The sequence below is a fragment of the Oncorhynchus keta genome, chromosome 8 (genome assembly GCF_023373465.1).
Source record: "Oncorhynchus keta strain PuntledgeMale-10-30-2019 chromosome 8, Oket_V2, whole genome shotgun sequence".
Classification (NCBI taxonomy): domain Eukaryota; kingdom Metazoa; phylum Chordata; class Actinopteri; order Salmoniformes; family Salmonidae; genus Oncorhynchus; species Oncorhynchus keta.
The window spans coordinates 12,745,097-12,764,758 of NC_068428.1; the positions used below are offsets into that span (position 1 = coordinate 12,745,097).

At 44.5% G+C, this 19,662-nt stretch overlaps 1 protein-coding gene across 1 annotated transcript in view; it reads right to left on the reverse strand.

The window, feature by feature from the left end:
* Window positions 1-9: 9 nt before the first annotated feature.
* LOC118386800 (5'-nucleotidase domain-containing protein 1-like) overlaps window positions 10-19,662 on the reverse strand; it is a 53,704-nt gene continuing 34,051 nt past the window's right edge. The window contains exons 7-12 of the mRNA XM_035774645.2: window positions 18,347-18,521; window positions 15,965-16,062; window positions 9,656-9,777; window positions 5,254-5,427; window positions 2,786-2,954; window positions 10-1,940 (exon numbers count right to left, since the gene is read on the reverse strand). Coding sequence (XP_035630538.1) covers window positions 1,825-1,940; window positions 2,786-2,954; window positions 5,254-5,427; window positions 9,656-9,777; window positions 15,965-16,062; window positions 18,347-18,521 — 854 coding nt within the window. The 3' untranslated portion in view covers window positions 10-1,824. The remainder of the gene's footprint in view (window positions 1,941-2,785; window positions 2,955-5,253; window positions 5,428-9,655; window positions 9,778-15,964; window positions 16,063-18,346; window positions 18,522-19,662) is intronic.

Below are 19,662 nucleotides of genomic sequence, written 5' to 3' on the forward strand. Positions count from 1 at the left end.
ACGTCGACACATTTTCAGATGTTTTATTTGAACTTTCAAGAAAAGTCAAATCATCAGAAAAATACAGTGTCTAACAAAATTGTATAACTTTATTTATTTCACAGACAGTACATCGAACACTATCCCTGCATCTTCTCTAGAACACTAAAATACCACTAATGAATTGAACATAAGGCAAATGAGCAAATAAAAGTTTCTAAATCAGATGGGGGAAAAAAGTAAATGGAATACAATCACCATAACTGCACTGCATTTAACACCAACACACACATTTAAAACGGAAATAATCCAAAGACCAATTAAGGTCTGCTGTCCTCTCTAAAGTACTTCCTGTAAAAATACTTCTACAAGCAAGCAAATTAAGACTTGTTCCTTATTATTATAATACAACTAGTCTATATGCAGCTAACCAACACATGTAACCATTCAGAAGTCAATTAAAGCATATCTTCAAATTGGTACTGCATATGAAGCATAAGTATAACACATTTTTACACAGTACTCACTCCAACAGCACTATAGTTTACTGTTGCACCAAAAGAATAACAGAATACACAGAGCATAATCTTTAAGCATCCAATATTACCGTTTTATTATTTTCTATTCTTTCAACAAAAAAAGGTAACACTAAGGACTGATTGTGCCCTTTCTTCAAGAACAATCCTCTTAAACACCTTCCACAAAATCAATACTGTGACGTTGCATAAATGATTGGCGACAGGCGCAGGAATACATAATAGGGGGTTTTAATACTCCCCCCAGATTAAACAACATGCCATGAAAGGCACGGGGACGATGCCCAGAACAAATACACACTGGGATGCAACCCAAACAAAAGAACGAGGTAAGACCCGTAATAACAATGCACGGGACGAGACCCGTAATAACAATTGTACAAAACACGCAGCACGAAAGCCGAAACAACACAGGTACTCACAGGACCAACGGGCATGGTGACAATGGTGAACAGAGTATATACAATTACTAATAAGGGGAAATGGGAACCACGAGTGCGTAATTAGACAGTTCAGTGAAGCCTAGAAGGCCGGTGATGTAGAACTCCGGAACTGGTGCACGGAATGAGCAGCAGTACCGGGGGAATCTGTGACAAACACAGGGGAAATGCTTTATCTTAAATGACATCTTAAGTTACTGTCACTGAAATGCATACAGTGAAACAGAAAACCAAAATGGCTGTTTATTATGTATTATACACACACACATCATACCAAGGATACTGGGCATAATGAATTATTAGGAATTTCTCTCTGGAGACAACAGACAACACCGCTGTGACTGCAACGTTGCACTCCAGCTCCGATCATGTTTTTTGAGGTAAGGAAACACACCCAAAAACTAAATGTAGGACAGTATTTACAGGGCGTAAATTTTTTTTTTAGTACTCTGAAGAGTTATTAACTTACAATGAATGATGTACTTGTAGGGGGTTTAACTGGAACATCAATTACCTATCTAGCTACATTACAAAAGTGGTCGTCACATGAAACAATATGAATAATATGCTTTAAAATCAGCACTCCTTGCTGACACGCGCACACACACACATACAATTGGCAAGTCACATTTTTTCCACACACATGTACAATAATCCACGTACAGAACAACGTTCAAATGTAGCCAGGTTACTTGCAGAGAGAGATACTGTGCTTTCACATTCCCATGGTTTCTACCAATGTGAGCGCGATTTCCTGTGCCAGAGGGATCGATGGCGTGGTTCAGGTGTGGAACTACAGGCGAGATGGAGGCACATTCCTCCCCTTTAGGCTGAGGAGGGCGGGGGCGAATCTGGGGAGGAGGGACTCTTTAAGACGACTGACTCTGGAACTTTCTCAGCAGGGAATCTGGGGGTCTGGGGTAGTAGCCGGTGGTGCAGGGTTTGTTGGGACAGAACCGGGGGAACTTGTAGTTCAGAGGCAGATCTATGGAGGAGGACGAGAGATTAAACTAGTGAGAATTATGTCATACCAACCAGTTTTGCCTGCTTAGCTAGGACATGTAACCCTCAAAGTTTCCATTCTGCACACATCATCAACAATAGCTAGGGGTGGTCCATGACTAAATTTTTTTCTCTCTCTGATTTCTGGAAATTGCGCAAAGCTCTGCCAAAGCAAACCATCACGAAAAGGAACAAACTGTTTTAGTAAGTACTTCGGCAAACACTTTATTTGGATAGTCCATCTGTAGATGCTCAGTAACAAACTATCTATCTACTAACCCTAACCTTAACCCGTATCCTATCCCTAAACATAACCCCTTAACCTAACCATTATTCTAAACCTAACCTTAACAATAACTGTAACCTTAGTAAGCAGTTGCTTATCAACAGTCTATTCTACAGATGGTCATACTATCTGGACTATCCAAATAAAGTGTGACCGGCACTTCTTAGCAAGAATAAGGAACAGGTAGTAGAGGATATCTGGGGTAAAATGACTCTTTAAACTAGCAGAGCACGCCTCTCTCAAGACAAGAGGCACTGCGGTCTAAGGCACTGCATCTCAATGCTAGAGGCGTCACTACAGACACCCTGGTTTGAATCCAGGCTGTATCACAACTGGCCATGATTAGGAGTCCCATAGGGCGGCGCGCAAATTGGCCCAGGGTCGTCCCGGGTTCGGCTGGTGTAGGCCGTCATTGTAAAAAAGAATATGTTCTTAACTGACTTGCCTAGTTAAATAAAGGTTAAATAAATAAATACAGCAATTTGGTAGGTCATTACGCAACACAGTGTCAGTGGGCCTCCGTAGCCCTCTCCTCCCTGTACCTGCAATAGACTCCACACTGGGGATGGCCATGGTGCTGTATTTGTGGATGCTATGGCAGCACCAGGTGAGTTTCTGGCTCTCCTCGTCCCCTTCACCACTCTTGTGTGAGTCCACAAAGTAGGATCCCCACTGTTCTGATGGAGCAGAGGGTGCCTTCATGCCCTGGTCCTGAAAGCACATCACATGGGTTAAAGAGGGAGTGATTCACTGACCAGAAAGAGGTACGGGGCAGCAGATAGCCTAGCGTTTAAGAGCGTTGGGCCAGTAACAGAAAGGTTGTTGGTTCGAATCCCAGACCCGATTAGGTAAAAAATCTGCCAATGTGCCCTTGAGCAAGGCACTTAACCCTAATTGCTCCTGTAAGTTGCTCTGGATAAGAGCATCTGCTAAATGACAAAAACTGTAAATGTAAGTCCTCCTACTAGGGAGGAAACGTGTGGGTAATAATGGATCCACTTTTCAACATAAGAAGCAGTGTGGAGTTGGTCACTTTGCCAAGAGAAAACCTATACCCTTCTTACTCATACTTATCAGTGCCATTTGTCTAACATGTTAATAACAGGATGTGGTTAACAAGCTTGAACAGATAACAAATCAAAACAGAGGTGGCAGAAGAAATGTATAAATCTAAATTAGTCAACTCGTCCAGATACTTCCTTAAAATGGGATTCAGTTCATCTGGGAGAAAGGTCAATGCTTCAAATGAAAATTGTTGCTACTTTTTCCCTCTCTTGGTGGAAAGTGTGATGAAGACGTTATTCTGAATGGTGAAGCTTTTTGATTCCCGATCACTTAGAGGCGGAGTTGCTCGCTGAGAAAAACGGTTTATGTTAAAAGTCATCAATAAGATTCGATGAATCCAGGGCATGGAAATATTCTGTCTCAAACTACTGTGCTAACTACTTCTCATTCTTCCCTAGTTTTGAAGCTTTTCTACATGACACAGAACCTCATAATTCATCATTAATAACTGGCAAAGTGATGCACAACAGTACATTGCCTATTCACGTGGAAAATTCCCACCAGATATTGAGAGCCAAAATGTAACCAAAAGGAATCTGGGGGAAACTGATGAGAAACATGTTGTTCCAGGCAGCTTTCTGAGACTGTCTAATGTGTTACATACACTTTGGCTGCAGCGGAGCTACAGCTCAGAGCTGACACACCACAGTGGAGAGAGAGAGAAACCTACTGGAGCTTCCAGGAGTCAGAGGATAACAAATTTCTCCTAAACGAGGCAAATGGGGAAATAGGTTTTAGTAAGGAAAGGTGGAGTGAAAAGAGGAAGTGGAGCGAGAGAGAAAGAGAAAAGAGAAGAGCGTGAGAAATAGAGGTAGAGGTGGTGAGTCTAGGCCGAGACAATTTGTCCACCGACAAGGCCCTGTGCTCCGATCTGTGTTTCGAGTGCGTTCGTCAATACACTCTGGCTATCAACTCTTATTTCAGAGCATTCTCGTCTGAGTGTGCCAGAGCACAGAATAACTGACAAATTTACGAACGCGCATCACCCGTTGAATATGACCGGTGTCAGTAAACATTGGCCAAAAAATATATATAATTAAATTGTTGCCAGCAGCACAGAAAGTCAGCAACGCTCTGGATAACATGAAATTAGCCGAACCAGCTCTGCTAGGGCGAGTAAAATGGTCAGAGTGAGGTGTTCTCTCATTTGTGTCTGGAAGTAACTAGCAAGCTAGACAACTTTAGCCAGTTAGCTTGGGTGCTTGCCTGCCGTTGTGAGGACGGAACGCTCAGATCAACCCTACTCCTCGGGCAGTGTCCAGGGTGCTCTCTGAACACTCCCAGAGCGAAACGATCTGAATTTACAAAACGGCCAATCTGGCAATGCTCAGAACACATTCCGAGCGCAGTCTGGCAATCCAGAGTAAATTTACGGACACACCCTTAGTGGTGGCCTATCCAAACCAGGTGGTTCCTCTCATCGTTCCTGGCAACATATATGCTGACTCGCTTAATTCCCTCTGAGGAAGCACTGACCCCACTGGATATGGATAGACTATGGCCTGGTCAGTGAGGGAGAGGGCAGCACTGACGATATTACATAATAGTTGTAAGAATGTGTTTATAGTTTCCTTCCTAGCAGTACGTCAACTGCCGTGAGCATTTTCTTTGCCGACTTTCCTGTACTGACACTAGGCAGTAATAGAGACTCGTATAAACTTGTTTCAGCATGACCGCTTTTACAGATTTCGCCATTAGCTGTGGAACTGTAATTATACGAAACTGCCACGGAACACTTACAACACTGTAAGTCTTGTGACAGCGCTTACAAAATGAACAAGCCCATGTACCCACTCAGACACGACACGGGCTATGGTGGGTATATTGTGGCATTGAGCAAAGCAAAGCAAAGGGGCTGGGGGTTGGGAGGATATGTCTTTCATGGAGCAAGGTAAAAAAGGTGGGAGAGCGCTTTGAACGGAAACAGCTGCTTGTGTGAACTAACCTCAAACTTTCCCTTCTTGCCCCGAGGCTCCGCTTGGGCCTCGTTGGTCTTCGCTGCGTCGCACCTCGGGACGCCCTCTCCCTCCATTTCCTCCACGATCATCACCGTCTCCCACTTCCCGAACATGCTAGCAGGGAACATGTCCGACCGCATGCTATCCCCAAAGTACACCACCTGTATAGGGTAGGAGACAAGATAGACAATGAATGAGGCCACATTCGCAGCCGCTCAGTAAATGAAGTTGACTTTTCTATGTTATAGTAATTACTGATTTTTTATTAATTATTGATTAGTAAAGTGCTGTAATAAAATAGCATTTTTCTTCTGGATTCGTTTCAAGGGAGCGCTCAGCAGTAGTCAAATTCAACAAATCCGACATGTGTCTTACTGCCCCTTAGGGCGAACTAGACCAGACACGATGGGGCTGCAAAAACCCATCACGTCTTCTTTGACCATCATTTCTGGTTTTGTACTCAAGAAATACACGTTAAGACAGGCTTAGCTGAACAGCGTACCAAAACTGACTAGCAACCCATTTCCTTACTTTTGAAACCATTGAAATGCATAATAGTTTAATTCCTTGCAAACCCAGTGGGAACAAAGGGTTAAGAAGAGTGTCAGATTAGGGAACAACCAGAGGAAGGAAAAAAACAAGAATGCTGCCATAATGGAAACAGCTCTTTAGAGGAAATAGCTCCTTGAGTTTCAGCACATCACAAAACTCTGACTTCTCAAGGGGTCCATTTAAGGAGAGAAAAAAGGTTATGACCCCAGGCCACTGGGGTCAGTGTTCTATAAGGATAATGAGAAAATCTAGGTACTAAAGACACACACTTAAAGAGTCCTTCACATAGCTCTCTGTGTGGAATGCAGAGTGGGGTGTGTGTGTTTGGGAGGGGGGTATAGATGAGGCATCCATAAAGAGGAGGGGGGTGAGGGAGGAGTGGAGGGTCTCTAATGAATTCATGTGGGCCGCAGTCCTCACTCCGGAAACCCCCCCCCCCCCTCTTCTCAGGCCCTTTACAGAGTCTATGACCAGGCCTCGCAGTCCCACGCATAAATAAACAGGACAGTCGGCCAGCCTGGGGCCCAGCCTGTGGAGCTCTGGGGCTGGGGCGGGCTCAGGCATCAGGTTTCCAGGCTTTCCCAGAAACTGGCCACAGAGATGAAGAGAGAGGACTGCTGCGGAGTGCACCGATCGTTTTTCAGCTCCCAAATGCAGCCAGAGGCATCGGATCAGTATGATAAATATTTACAGGGCCAGGAATTCCAACACAGTGGCAAAACATTATAGAGAGGCTTTCATGATAAAGAGTTTCATTAGGCTGGGACAGATAATGCAACAGAATTCAGGTTAACTCTGACTTTCTCCATAATTTGTAACTACAGTTGAAGTCGGAGGTTTGCATACACTTAGGTTGGAGTCATTAAAACTTGTTTTCGACCACTCCACAAATTTCTTGTTATTAACAAACTATAGTTTTGGCAAGTCGGTTAGGACGTCTACTTTGTAAGTCATTTTTCCAACAATTGTTTACAGACAGATTATTTCACTTATAATTCACTTATAAGTCAGAAGTTTACATACACTAAGTTGACGGTGCCTTTTAAACAGCTTGGAACATTCCAGACAATGATGTCATGGCTTTAGAAGCTTCTGATTGGCTAATTGACATTGTTTGAGTTAATTGGAGGTGTACCTGTGGATGTAATTTCAATGCCTACCTTCAAACTCAGTGCCTCTTTGCTTGGCATCGTGGGAAAATAAAAAGAAATCAGCCAAGACCTCAGAATAAAATTGTAGACCTCCACAAGTTTGGTTCATCCTTGGGAGCGATTTCCAAACACCTGAAGGTACCACGTTCATCTGTATAAACAATAGTATGCAAGTATATGGGACCTCACAGCCGACAGCCTTGGGACTGACAGCCATGGGACCACACAGCCGTCATTCCGCTCAGGAAGGAGAAGCGTTCTGTCTCCTAGAGATGAACATACTTTGGTGCGAAAAGTGCAAATCAATCCCAGAACCACAGCAAAGGACCTTGTGACGATGCTGGAGGAAACAGGTACAAAAGTATCTAGTATCTATATCCACAGTAAAACGAGTCCTATATCGACATAACCTGAGAGGCCACTCAGCAAGGAAGAAGCCACTGCTCTTAAACTGCCATAAAAAAGCCAGACTACGGTTTGCAACTGCACATTGGGACAAAGATCGTGTTTTTTGGAGAAATGTCCTCTGATGAAACAAAAATAGAACTGTTTGGCCATAATGACCATCGTCATGTTTGGAGGAAAAAGGGGGAGGCTTGCAAGCCGAAGAATACCATCCCAACCGTGAAGCACGGGGGTGGCAGCATCATGTTGTGGGGGTGCTTTGCTGCAGGAGGGACTGGTGCACTTGGATATATTGAAGCAATATCTCAAGACATCAGTCAGGAAGTTAAAGCTTAGTCGCAAATGGGTCTTCCAAATGGACAATGACCCCAAGCATACTTCCAAAGCTGTGGCAAAATGGCTTAAGGACAACAAAGTCAAGGTATTGGAGTAGTCATCACAAAGCCCTGACCTCAATCCCAAAGAAAATTTGTGGCAGAACTGAAAAAGCGTGTGCGAGCAAGGAGTCCTACATACCTGACTCAGTTACACCAGCTCTGTCAGGAGGAATGCGCCAAAATTCACCCAACTTATTGTGGGAAGCTTGTGGAAGGCTACCCGAAACGTTTGACCCAAGTTAAACAATTTAAAGGCTACCAAATACTTATTTACTGTATGTAAACTTCTGACCCACTGGGACTGTGATGAAAGAAATAAAAGCTGATATGAATCATTCTCTCTCCTATTATTCTGACATTTCACATTCTTAAAATAAAGTGGTGATCCTAACTGACCTAAGACAGGGAATCTTCACTAGGATTAAATGTCAGGAATTGTGAAAAACTAAGTTTAAATGTATTTGGCTACGGTGTATGTAAACTTCCGACTTCAACTGTAGCTACAACCTGTGGCTCCCTCCCTTCCCCTCGACCCAGTCAAGAGACCCCCAGCCCAGTTCACTGCCCCCCTACACTTATCAATGCATCACTCAGAGCAGCGATTAGAGGTAAAGCCACCCCTGGATAAACAGGTCTGAAAAGCCACAGCAGCCCAGAAAGCCCAGCTTAATGAGCCCATTGTGCTCCACTGTGTGCGGCCTGACTGGGACAGACAGAGGCCGTGTCCCAAATGGCACCATATTCCCTACATAGTGCACTACTAGCAGGGCACTGGTCAGAAGTAGTACACTATTTAGGGAATAGGGTGCTATTTGGGATGCAAACAGACAAGCGGGAGGGGAGATCACATATCTGACATGAGAGGGCCTGGGAGATAAGGACTATAATCCATGTTACTTAGCAACGCTGCTGATATGCAACTAATGAAATGGTAAGGACACAACTGAACTGCAATATTCTGATGCTGTCTTTCTTGGATTACAAAAATGACGTAATCTTTCAATCAATGTGAATATGTGACACTGCCAATGTATAGCAAATGCCTTATGATCACACCAGGCTTATACTGCTCTTTTAATTGAATTAAAAAACTAGCGCCACTTCAATCATTGACTCACTGAGTCTGTATGAGATGGGCAGCTCAGTGTATAAGTTGCGATCCTACACATAGCAGCCAGGCCTGTAAAAACTGCTACAGGGGACCTACATGGGACTGTAATCTGCTCTGAATGCCTCCCATTCAGCCGGCCTACTGGCCTATATTAAGTCCTATCAGGTAAAAGTGAAGAGAACCCAAAATGTTGACCGCCTCAGGTCACCCCAGAGTGGCTGCTTTAAAGCTGCCACAAGTGCAGGTTGACACTGCATTCCGCGAGTGCTTTCTCCACGTGGCCCGATAATAGAGGGGGGCATCGAGCGCCCCTGGCCGGGTTGGAGGGGTGGATGTTTGGAGGCGGGAGAGGAAGGAGAGGCTGAGGACGTGGATAATGATCATGCCTGGGTGCACTCGAAGGGGCTTGACACAGCTGTTGCCGGGGCGTTTCCTCAAGAGCTGAGACAGAGCACAAACAGAGTCTCAGAGTCAGACGAGCTAGCTGCCTGCCAGAGATCGTATAGGCTGTGTACGAGGCCATGTTTCCCTCTCCGTCACACCGGTGTAAATCTCCCTGAGCTGATTTACATAGGACGTCCGATCTCTGTGCGTTTGCCAGGAACGGAAGCTCACTGTCCTGTGGATAAACATGGAGACACAGATCCCAGGATAGTATGGAAGTGATGGTTATTTGGATACAGGTATACCATTTGCTAGTTACTTCAACAGCTGAGCATAACTTCCTCTGTAAGGACAAGAAAATATTCAACTAACCCATCAAACAAACAATCAATGAATCAACAAATCTAACCTTGGGCTCAGGTTTCCCAGTCATTGTTTTGAGCAGCTGGTGGAGGTGGGGCCAGTTTCCTTGAGAGTACCAGCCAGGCTTGTCCAGGGACGGCAGTCCTTCACTCTCCTCCACATCATTCACTGCAAGACAAAGTGAGCAACCTTACCACAGGGTCACCACACGGCTCGACCACGCCGCTCAATGACACGAACATACACGACCACACAACACACAACCACACCTCAAATATTCCCATAGCTCAATATACAGTACCCTTGTGAGGGATTAAAAACAAATGTTGAAAAGGGCGATTTTTTCACAGGGGAAATAAGCCTATTTGGAGCTACTTCCATGAGTATGTTTCCTAAACAGTTCATATTTAGGTCTCAGCATGTGGTCTAATTCTGGATATCTATTTCCTTCTAAACTCTGCTCTTAGCTTTGCTGCTGCTGGTACACAGAGTACAGCGGCCATTACATCAGCACAGCAAGGGAAAAACAGTTCTCGGAGTCAAAACAGAGTCATGGGCCTGCGTCCCAAATGGCACGGTATTAGCACACTAATGAAGCATTTAAGGTGGCCCTGGTCAAAAGTAGTGCACTATATACAGAACATGGTGCAATTTTGGACACGGCCAAGAAGGCTAGCCTGCTTCCTCCTCTCATACCTCTGTGGGTGCAGTGGCTCAGCCTGGCCCGGTGTAGCCGCGTCTCAAAGTGCGTCCCAAAATGGCACCCAATTCCCTATGTAGGGCACCACTTTTGATAAGGGCTCTGTTCAAAGTAGTGCACTATATAGGGAATAGAGTGCCATTTAGGAAACACACTCAGCCACCAGGCAATGTGTCGGCTTCTCAGTGAAGAGGAACACTTCATAGAAGTCACAGAGGTCACACATCAATCAGGACAAGAAAGTGTGTCAATGACCTCATAGAAGTATTTACATAAATAACACTCTAGGGTCTTTCCAGGCTTCAGGTACATGGTTTATGTCTTGACGCTCGACAACAGCCAAATACTCTTCACTTAGTCATTCCTAGTTGATTGGAGGGGTTTTGGTTTGGGCTGTTTGGCTGCTGCTTAGCAATAACCCCAGTCTGCTTCAGTTTGAGCAAGGGGGCATTGGAAGACAGCCAAAACAAGATAGAGAGAGGCTGGAATGTAAACCACCACACAACTTCTAGAGCATTACACACACTCTAGAAACTGCAAGGCGGGGAGATCACAGAAAGTTCCTCGAAAACAAATCTAATGTTTAGCTGAAAAGAGAACTCAGTTAAACAGCGAGGGTTTAGGCCTGCTGGAATCTCTATTGAGTAAATAAACTCAGCAAAAAAAGAAATGTCCCCTTTTTCAGGACCCTACTTTCAAAGATAATGCATAAAAATCCAAATAACTCCAGAGATCTTCATTGTAAAGGGTTTAAACACAGTTTCCCATGCTTTTTCAATGAACTGTAAACAATTAATGAACATGCACCTGCGGAACGGTCGTTAGGACACTAACAGCTTACAGACGGTAGGCAATTAAGGTCACAGTTATGAAAACTTAAGACACTAAAGAGGCCTTTCTACTGACTCTGAAAAACACCAAAAGAAAGATGCCCAGGGTCCCTGCTCATCTGCGTGAACGTGCTTTAGGCATGTTGCAAGGAGGCATGAGGACTGCAGATGTGGCCAGGGCAAAAATTGTATGTCTGTACTGTGAGACGCCTAAGACAGCGCTACAGGGAGACAGGACAGACAGCTGATCGTCCTCGCAGTGGCAGACCATGTGTAACAACATCTGCACATCCGAACATCACACCTGCGGGACAGGTACAGGATGGCAACAACAACTGCCTGAGTTACACCAGGAACGCACAATCCCTCCATCAGTGCTCAGACTGTTCGCAATAGACTGTCCGCAATAGGCTGAGAGAGGCTGGACTGTGGGCTTGTAGGCCTGTTGTAAGGCAGGTCCTCACCAGACATCACCGGAAATAACGTTGCCTATGGGCACAAACCCACCGTCGCTGGACCAGACAGGACTGGCAAAAAGCACTTTTCACTGACGAGTCGTGGTTTTGTGTCACCAGGGGTGATGGTCAGATTCGTGTTTATCGTCGAAAATAAACGCAGTTGACAGTGAGAGGACGTTTCTTTTTTTGCTGAGTTTAGTACCTTATAAACTGGGTAGGTCGAGCCCTGAATGCTGATTGGCTGACAACCATGGTATATCAGACCGTATACCACGGGTATGACAAAACATGTATTTTTACTGCTATGATTATGTGGGTAACCTGTTTATAATACTAATAAGGCACCTCGGGGTTTGTGACATATGACCAATATACCACAGCTACGGGCTGTGTCCAGGCACTCCGCGTTGCGTCGTGTGTAAGAACAGCGCTTAGCTGTGGTATACTGACCATATACCACACCTCCTCAAACCTTATTGCTAAAGTATACCCTTTGCTGCCCAGCTTTTAGGAACCCTGCACTTTGAAGTGGGTGACTGCACTTCTGGACAGGAGAAGAAAATAGTCTTTATGAGACTGATGGGCGCTTAAGACCAGCAGCAAGAGAACCTCTATCTTCTTTTTTAGAAAAAGACAGTCCTTGACAGAGTGGGCTGCACCAGGTTCACGCGAAGGTTAAATATGCTATAAATATTGTGGCAGAAGAGAGAGACAAAGCACAGACTTTAGTTTGCGCAATTCAGTCAGTCACACACACACACACACACACACACACACACACACACACACACACACACACACACACACACACACACACACACACACACACACACACACACACACACACACACACACACACACACACACACACACACACACACAGTATAACAGCTGTGAGGATGCAGGGACCTTAAGAGAAAGTGGAATGAGAAGTATGTGGTCTCTGGAACCCCAGAAAAACTGAGCACAGAAACACACAGGCGTGCGCGCGCGCACAAAGAATACCGGTCACCTGTTAGGATGTGAAATCCTGTGTCGTTTTCACTGTAACCAGGCAAATATTTAGAGAGATCTGGCATCCTCTGGACAAATGGCTGCTGAAGGCCATGGTCACGTCTCAAATGGCACCCTACTGCCTATACAGTGCACTACTTTTGACCAGGGTCCATAGGGTTCTGTTCAGAAGTAGTGCCCTATATAGAGAATAGGGTGCCGTGTGGGACGCAACCCACGCTTAATAAGGAGTCTGATGCTAGCAGCCAAAGTAAAGGATTGGTTTATAAAACCTCTCAGTCTAATACAGTACCTGGCAGGAACTGAGCTCTTATGAATTATATAATGTAGCTACTCCTGTCCTGTGTAGGAACCCATTTAATGACACACATACAGTATTTGAGCCATTCCATCAAATGAGGCTGATGTGGGAAAAAAATCTCTAAATTGACATTACATTTTTTTTATAGGTAGGTCCAGAATTAGTGAGCATTAAAATAACCTATAACCTCTGGAATATTTACATTTACATTTAATTTCTGGACATAAAACTGCACACATACACTGAGTGTACAAAACATTAGGAATGCCTTCGTAATATTGAGTTGCACCCCCTTTTGCCCTCAGAACAGCCTCAATGCGTCAGGGCATGGACTCTACAAGGTGTCGAAAGTGTTCCACAGGGATGCTGGCTTTGTTGACTCCAATGCTTCCCACAGCTGTGTCAAGTTGGCTGGATGTCCTTTGGGCAGTGGACCATTGTTGATACAAACCGGAAACTGTTGAGTGTTAAAAACTCAGCAGCGTTGCAGTTCTTGTTGTTTTGCCCATTCACCCTCTGTATGGCACACATTCTCAATCCATGTCTCAATTGTCTCAAGGCTTTAAAAATCCTTCTTTAACCTGTCTCCTCCCCTTCATCTACACAGATTTAACAAGTGACATCAATAAGGGATCATAGCTTTCACCTGGTCAGTCTACTATGTCATGGAAAGAGCAGGTGTCCAAATGTCAACAAATTAAACTGGACTACATATACATACATACAGTGGGGTCCGAAATGATTCACACCCTTGATAAAGATCAGCAAAAAACTATCAAATAAATAATTCTAATACTGAGCTATATTGTATGGTAAAGTTTTTTGGGGAAATTATATTATACTAATACAATTGCCTAGAGAAAGAGATTTTGTTTAACAATAAATACAAGTTTTTCTCAAAAGTATATATATTTTCCACCCGTTTTCAATACCTCACCTTGCGAGGATAACAGGACTGAGACTTGGTGGCAAATGATTCTTCCAGCAAGACAATAACTCCTAGCACACATCAAAATCCACAAAGAAATGGTTAATTGGCCACAAAACCTACATTTTGCAATGGGCATCTCAGTCTCCGAACCCATTGAAAACCGGTGGTTTGAATTGAAGAGGGCAGTCTACAAGCACAGACAAAGGATATCAAGGATCTGGAAAGATTATGTATGGAGGAATGATCTAAGTTCCCTCCCAATGTCTTCTCCATCTCATAAAACATTTGAGAAAAAGTCTCAGTGCCGTTATCTTCACAAGGTAAAGTACTGTATCAAAAGATATTGAAAACAGGGGTGTCAATCATTTTGACACCTACCTTTTTGAGATAATTTTTTCCCCTGTTAAACAAAATATCTTTCTCTGGTCAATTGTATTAGTATAAAATAATATAGTTTCCTCATTTCTTTGGAGCATACAATATAGCTCAGTATTTAAATGATTTATTTTACGGTCCTTTTTTCTAATCTTTATCAAGGGTGTCAGTCATTTCGGTCCCCACGGTATATGTTGACAAGATTTTAACCTTCTGATAGTAAACTAGCCTTTGACCTCCTGAACTAAGACGGACCTTGTCAACTCAGCTTTATCCGATCAACTTAACAGCATCACTATAGCAACACTTAGAACATTACAATAGAGGCACATAAGTAGTGCACAACAGTGATGTTATATCCCAGAGGCCAATATCTCTGTATGGATGAAAGAAAATCAAATCAGATATCTCTCCAGTATGGAACAGAACCAGCCACTGACTGAGGCTATATCTGCCAACGTGGCGAGGGCTGGAGGAGGAGTGAATATTTGAGCGGCTGGGTCATTGTGTTTCAACACATAACGCTTCGCTCCAGTGTTATTCCTGGCGGGAACGCAGTCCAGATGGGGGAGCATTCCAGAGCCGGTGCACACCTTCAGGAACCGATCGGGATTAAATATAAGCTGCCTGAGCAGGAAAACTGGGACCATGTGTGGATCACAGATCATATTAGAAAATACTGACAGCTAATATGAACAAAAAATATGTTGGATCTTAATTTGATCACCCTGTTGCAGGATCACTTTTCTGCAATGCAGTACATTTAAACTTGTAGTGTATTTGGAGGTTTAAAAAGGCTTCTTGAAGTTTGTAATTCCCATATTGAAATTTCAGACTTGGTTTTCCCCTACAAAAACGTCTATAAATGTTAAAAATCACAACAAAAATTAACTTTTTCTGTCGCTGCAGGATTATTCTCCTGCTGTAGCAGATTGGCTCAAATGAAGATCCTACATCTGTAGTTTGATGTTCACCACCTGTCTTGATGCTAGTTTATCCTACTGGTTTCACTTGGGTTTTGAGAGATTATTAGATGCACAGATTTTTTTTCTGGACTCCAACCCCACAAGTATTCTGATTTGATCAGAACCAGAAAAGTGATCCTGCAACAGGAAACTGCACCAAATACCCTAGTTTCGTACTCCTAATTATCCCGAGTGGCGCAGCGGTCTAAGGCACTTCATCTCAGAGCTATAGGCGCCACTACAGACCCTGGTTCGATCCCGGGCTGTATCACAACCGGCCGTGATCGGAAGTCCCATAGGGCGGCGCACAACTGGCCCAGCGTCGTCCGGGTTAGGGGAGGGTCTGGCCGAGTTAGGCTGTCATTATAAATAAGAATTTGTTCTTAACTGACTTGCCTAGTTAAATAAATATTTTTTAAAATCCTTAAACGTCTGAAGACTCACCTCCACGCTAGTTGGAAGAACTAGTATTTTATCTCTGAACACAGCTTTATCTCCTGACTGTTGGATAATGAGAACCTGGTGTGTTAACATCACTCAATGGAGACTAACAATCCTGACTGCCAATGAGTCCAACCTGAGACCTGCCCCCCACGATAAGTTTCAGTAATCACCATCATGAGATCCCATTGGGGTGTAAAATCTACAGCCCTGCAAAGCTCTTTTTGATGAAGGCAAAGGGCTGTTCCACAGTGCATAGTGTTGGTGTGAAGTGTACTGTACATCGGGTATCTTGTGTGAAAAGGCAGACATACAGATAGGCAGGCCGGCAGGAACTCACCCAGAGTCCTGAAGGGCCTCTGTTGGGGCACCAGGGAGAAGAACCCAGGCTTCAAGGCGTTGGTGATGATGATGTCAAACAGCTCCTCCCAGTCCTTCCTGCAATAGCCAATGAGAAATTATCCATCTGATTATTACAAACAAATACAGGCTTAGTGTCAGGTCAAAGTTTGGACGCCATTCCTGTTTAGCACAAGAACATTAAAAAAAAAAAACATTGCTTGAACTAAACATTAGGAAGCTGATGAAAACCAGCCAACCATAAACAGTGCATTTATGGAAAGGGAACGGAGGGAAATGTTAGGGAACAATATCAACATTTCCCCAGGGAGAAATAAACTCACAACAGACCAAAAAAAGACAAACACATACACTCATAGGGATTATTAACACTAGGTCAGCATCAGTGTCCAGCTCCAAGCACTAGCTAGCAGACATACCGACCAGGGTTGCATCCTTAGGAGCTAGTCAAACATATTCCTGACATAGCATAACATTATCGCTACATCCTATTCTAGCCAGCAAAAAGCATAGCAGGGAAGTATAAAAAATATCTGTTGTAGACTTATGGTTTCATCTTCCCACGGCTGGCCATGCCAAGGAGTCACCTAGATACTCCTGGAGCAGACCATGGGTCCTGGTTGGTAGGGGCCTGACTGGCAGCCCTGGTCTTGTTGTGACCCTTCTGACTGCTCTCCGTCCCTGGCCCACAGCCCATAGGGCTACAGTTGCCAGACTGAGAGAAGCGTGGGCTTTTAAAAGGGCAGGAGAAACAAGTTGTTCTTCCTGACGGAAAACAGAAGTCAGATCAGGTGAGAGGGCATTCTTCACTGGGGAGTGCCTATGTATTATAGAGGTGTCGAAAAGCATATAGCTCATAGACTCCAGCCTGGGGCTGCAGGAGAAAGAGTCACACATCTGAGTCTGTTGACTGTGAAGCCAGACGTTGTCCTACCACAACAGCTACTGTGGACAACAACACAACACACAGGAGGATTAGCATGCAGGCCAGCCCGTACAGCAGAACAAAGCAAAGCTTATCCCAGAGCTACCACAAGACGCAGCCTGCACGATTTCCTCGCCTCAGTTATCGCAACATAAATCAGGCGTCCTCAGGCCTTGTAAACTGATTCTCTGAACACACTATATTGCACACACAGTCCTCAGGCCTTGTAAACTGATTCTCTGAACACACTATATTGCGCACACACAGTCAGGCTCCCACCTGACATGGCGGCTCCTTGGGAGGTGACATATGTCGGAGGGTTAAAGGTGGCGAGGAGGAAAGGGGGCGGCCAGTGAAACAGTGGAGGAGAGACAGGGGAAGGGGGGGAGGAACAACAGAGACCGGGCCGAGCCAGGCCAGGCTGTTTGACAGGAAATGGCTGTGGGGGAAAGTCTGGGCCATAGAGGTCCCCAGAGACCTAGTAGACATTCAGAACAAACGGTTGATTTCAGCCCCCACCGCCCCTCTCTCCCTTGAGTCTAAATCTCCAGAACGGTCAGCTATAATAGCAGAGTGGAGCAGAAGAATAGATCATCTGTGTGGTTGGTTTCTTACCAGATGGGCATCAAATCTTACTTTAGCTAGGCTATGGCCTTGGATGGATTAATACTCATGATCAAGTTCTCCACTGTGAAGTAATACTGGTGACGTGTGAGTGTGTCTGTTAGCTGTTTAGATAATGGGCAGAGACACTTCACTAAGGCATTCTATTCAGCCACAGCACCAGTCTGCTTTCCACGAGTCGTCCTCTTGCCTCCTGACCGAGTGTGTAAGAGGGTTTAGGCTAGAACAATAACCCTAGACCACATAGTGTACACTGCAGAGAGAGAGAGAGAGGCACCACTGACACAGTCCAGTCCTCTGGTCTAGGTCAGCCCACAGCTAGTAATAATGAGTCTATGGAGAGCCGGCTAGGACAAACATCACCATTGCATATGTTCAGGCAAAGTTATAGGGAAGACATACTAGTTTAATGTGCTGTTGTATCTCTGCTGGGCTGGGTGGGAATGAGAGCTGACAGGGCACAGTGGTGAGAGGGTGTGCTGGTCAGCAGGCTAGCTGACCAGGGTGTGAGTGGTGTGTGATGGTGATTGTAACCCAAGACAGCCATATAAAACCGGGGGTGACTGAAGGAATGAGGGATAGAGGCATATGGGAGCTGTACGCAATGTGGGTTGCGGGAGCCCTGAGCAAAAAAGTAGTGCATTATATAGGGACGAGTGTGTCAATTGGTATTTGGTCAAAAGAAGTGTTGGTACACGGTGGTAAAGACAGACAGGCTGGGTCTTGGCTGGGCCCTGGAACCTGGCTGGATGCGGTCAGTGCAGTGTGTGGTCTCTGGTCTGGTCTCCAGACCGATTCCCTCTACTAACTCACCCCAGGATGTGGTCACAGATGAGCCTGCAATAGTCACTGTGGGAGCTGGTGATCAGCAGGAGGACCTTCCCAGCACTCTTCATGCTCCTCAGCCAGGTCTTGACGGACTCTGAGCAGGGCTGCAGGTAACGGCCAGGGTCCCTCTTTACACTGGGGAAGTACCATCCTGCATCCTCTGAGGGACAGGCAAACAAAACAAAAAAACATCTAACCATGCACATGCAATATCTTCACTTATACCATGGCATTGTTGAATACTCCTTTCTGATTGGCTTTAAGGGCATCCTAGAGAGGGCATTATTTTAAGTGATAATGTCCTCGAAGCCTGTGTTTGGGAGACATATGGCACGGGTTGAGGACCGGTCATATAGGGCATTATCATTTTTATACAAAGGGTTACTAACATATTCAAATACTACTACTACTAATAATAATAATAATGATTGACATTTTCATTAAAAACTTTGTTTTGATGAATTTATTCATACTATTTCGTCCTTCCACAAGATATAGTCCTGACACAAATCTAGGGTTGCTACGCAAGCCGGCTGATCGTTCGTTTTATTTTTATCGATTCGATTGCCAGAGACGCTACCCAGTCGTTCATTCTAAATGTTATCCCTTGCTTGCTAGTTAGCCAACTATGACTAATTTAGTCACGTCAAACAATGCAGCCAGAATAACAACAAAGTAGCTGCCTTTGCATAAGCTATTTTCTAGTGATATTTATTTGGATAAATCCATAACAATGAGCTAATGAGGCGCGATTTCACCTGGCATAGAAACATGTGCTCTCTCGTCAGGACACTGTTGTTCAGAGGAGCTAGGCAACAACACAGCTAACACAATCACTTCAAACTGAAGCTAGAAAGACTGCAAACTAGCTGCACTTCATTTTGTTTTTCCTTTTTTCAATTGATATGTCTTTGTATATATATCCATCAAAATGATGCCAGCTGATTCATGATTTCAACTGGCTGAGAAACACTGCCTGTCTGTCTCCCGTCCTGAGATGTTCATTACTATGGGACAGCTGGAGATCAAATTGTTATATTTAATCAATGTTGCAAATGTCAGAGAGACAGACAACAAGGTGTATACAAATCTCTGCTGTTAAACTAAATGTTAGTCTCAAAGAAATGTGAGAGAATGTCTAGATGCTTTTTATAGTGGAGATTTTAAAGTTTATAAATTGCCTGGCATTCAGAGACTTCTCCGGACATTCAGAGACTTGTCCCGAAGCCACTCCTGCATTGTCTTGCCTGTGTGCTTAGGGTCGTTGTCATGTTGGAAGGTGAACCTTCGCCCCCAGTCTG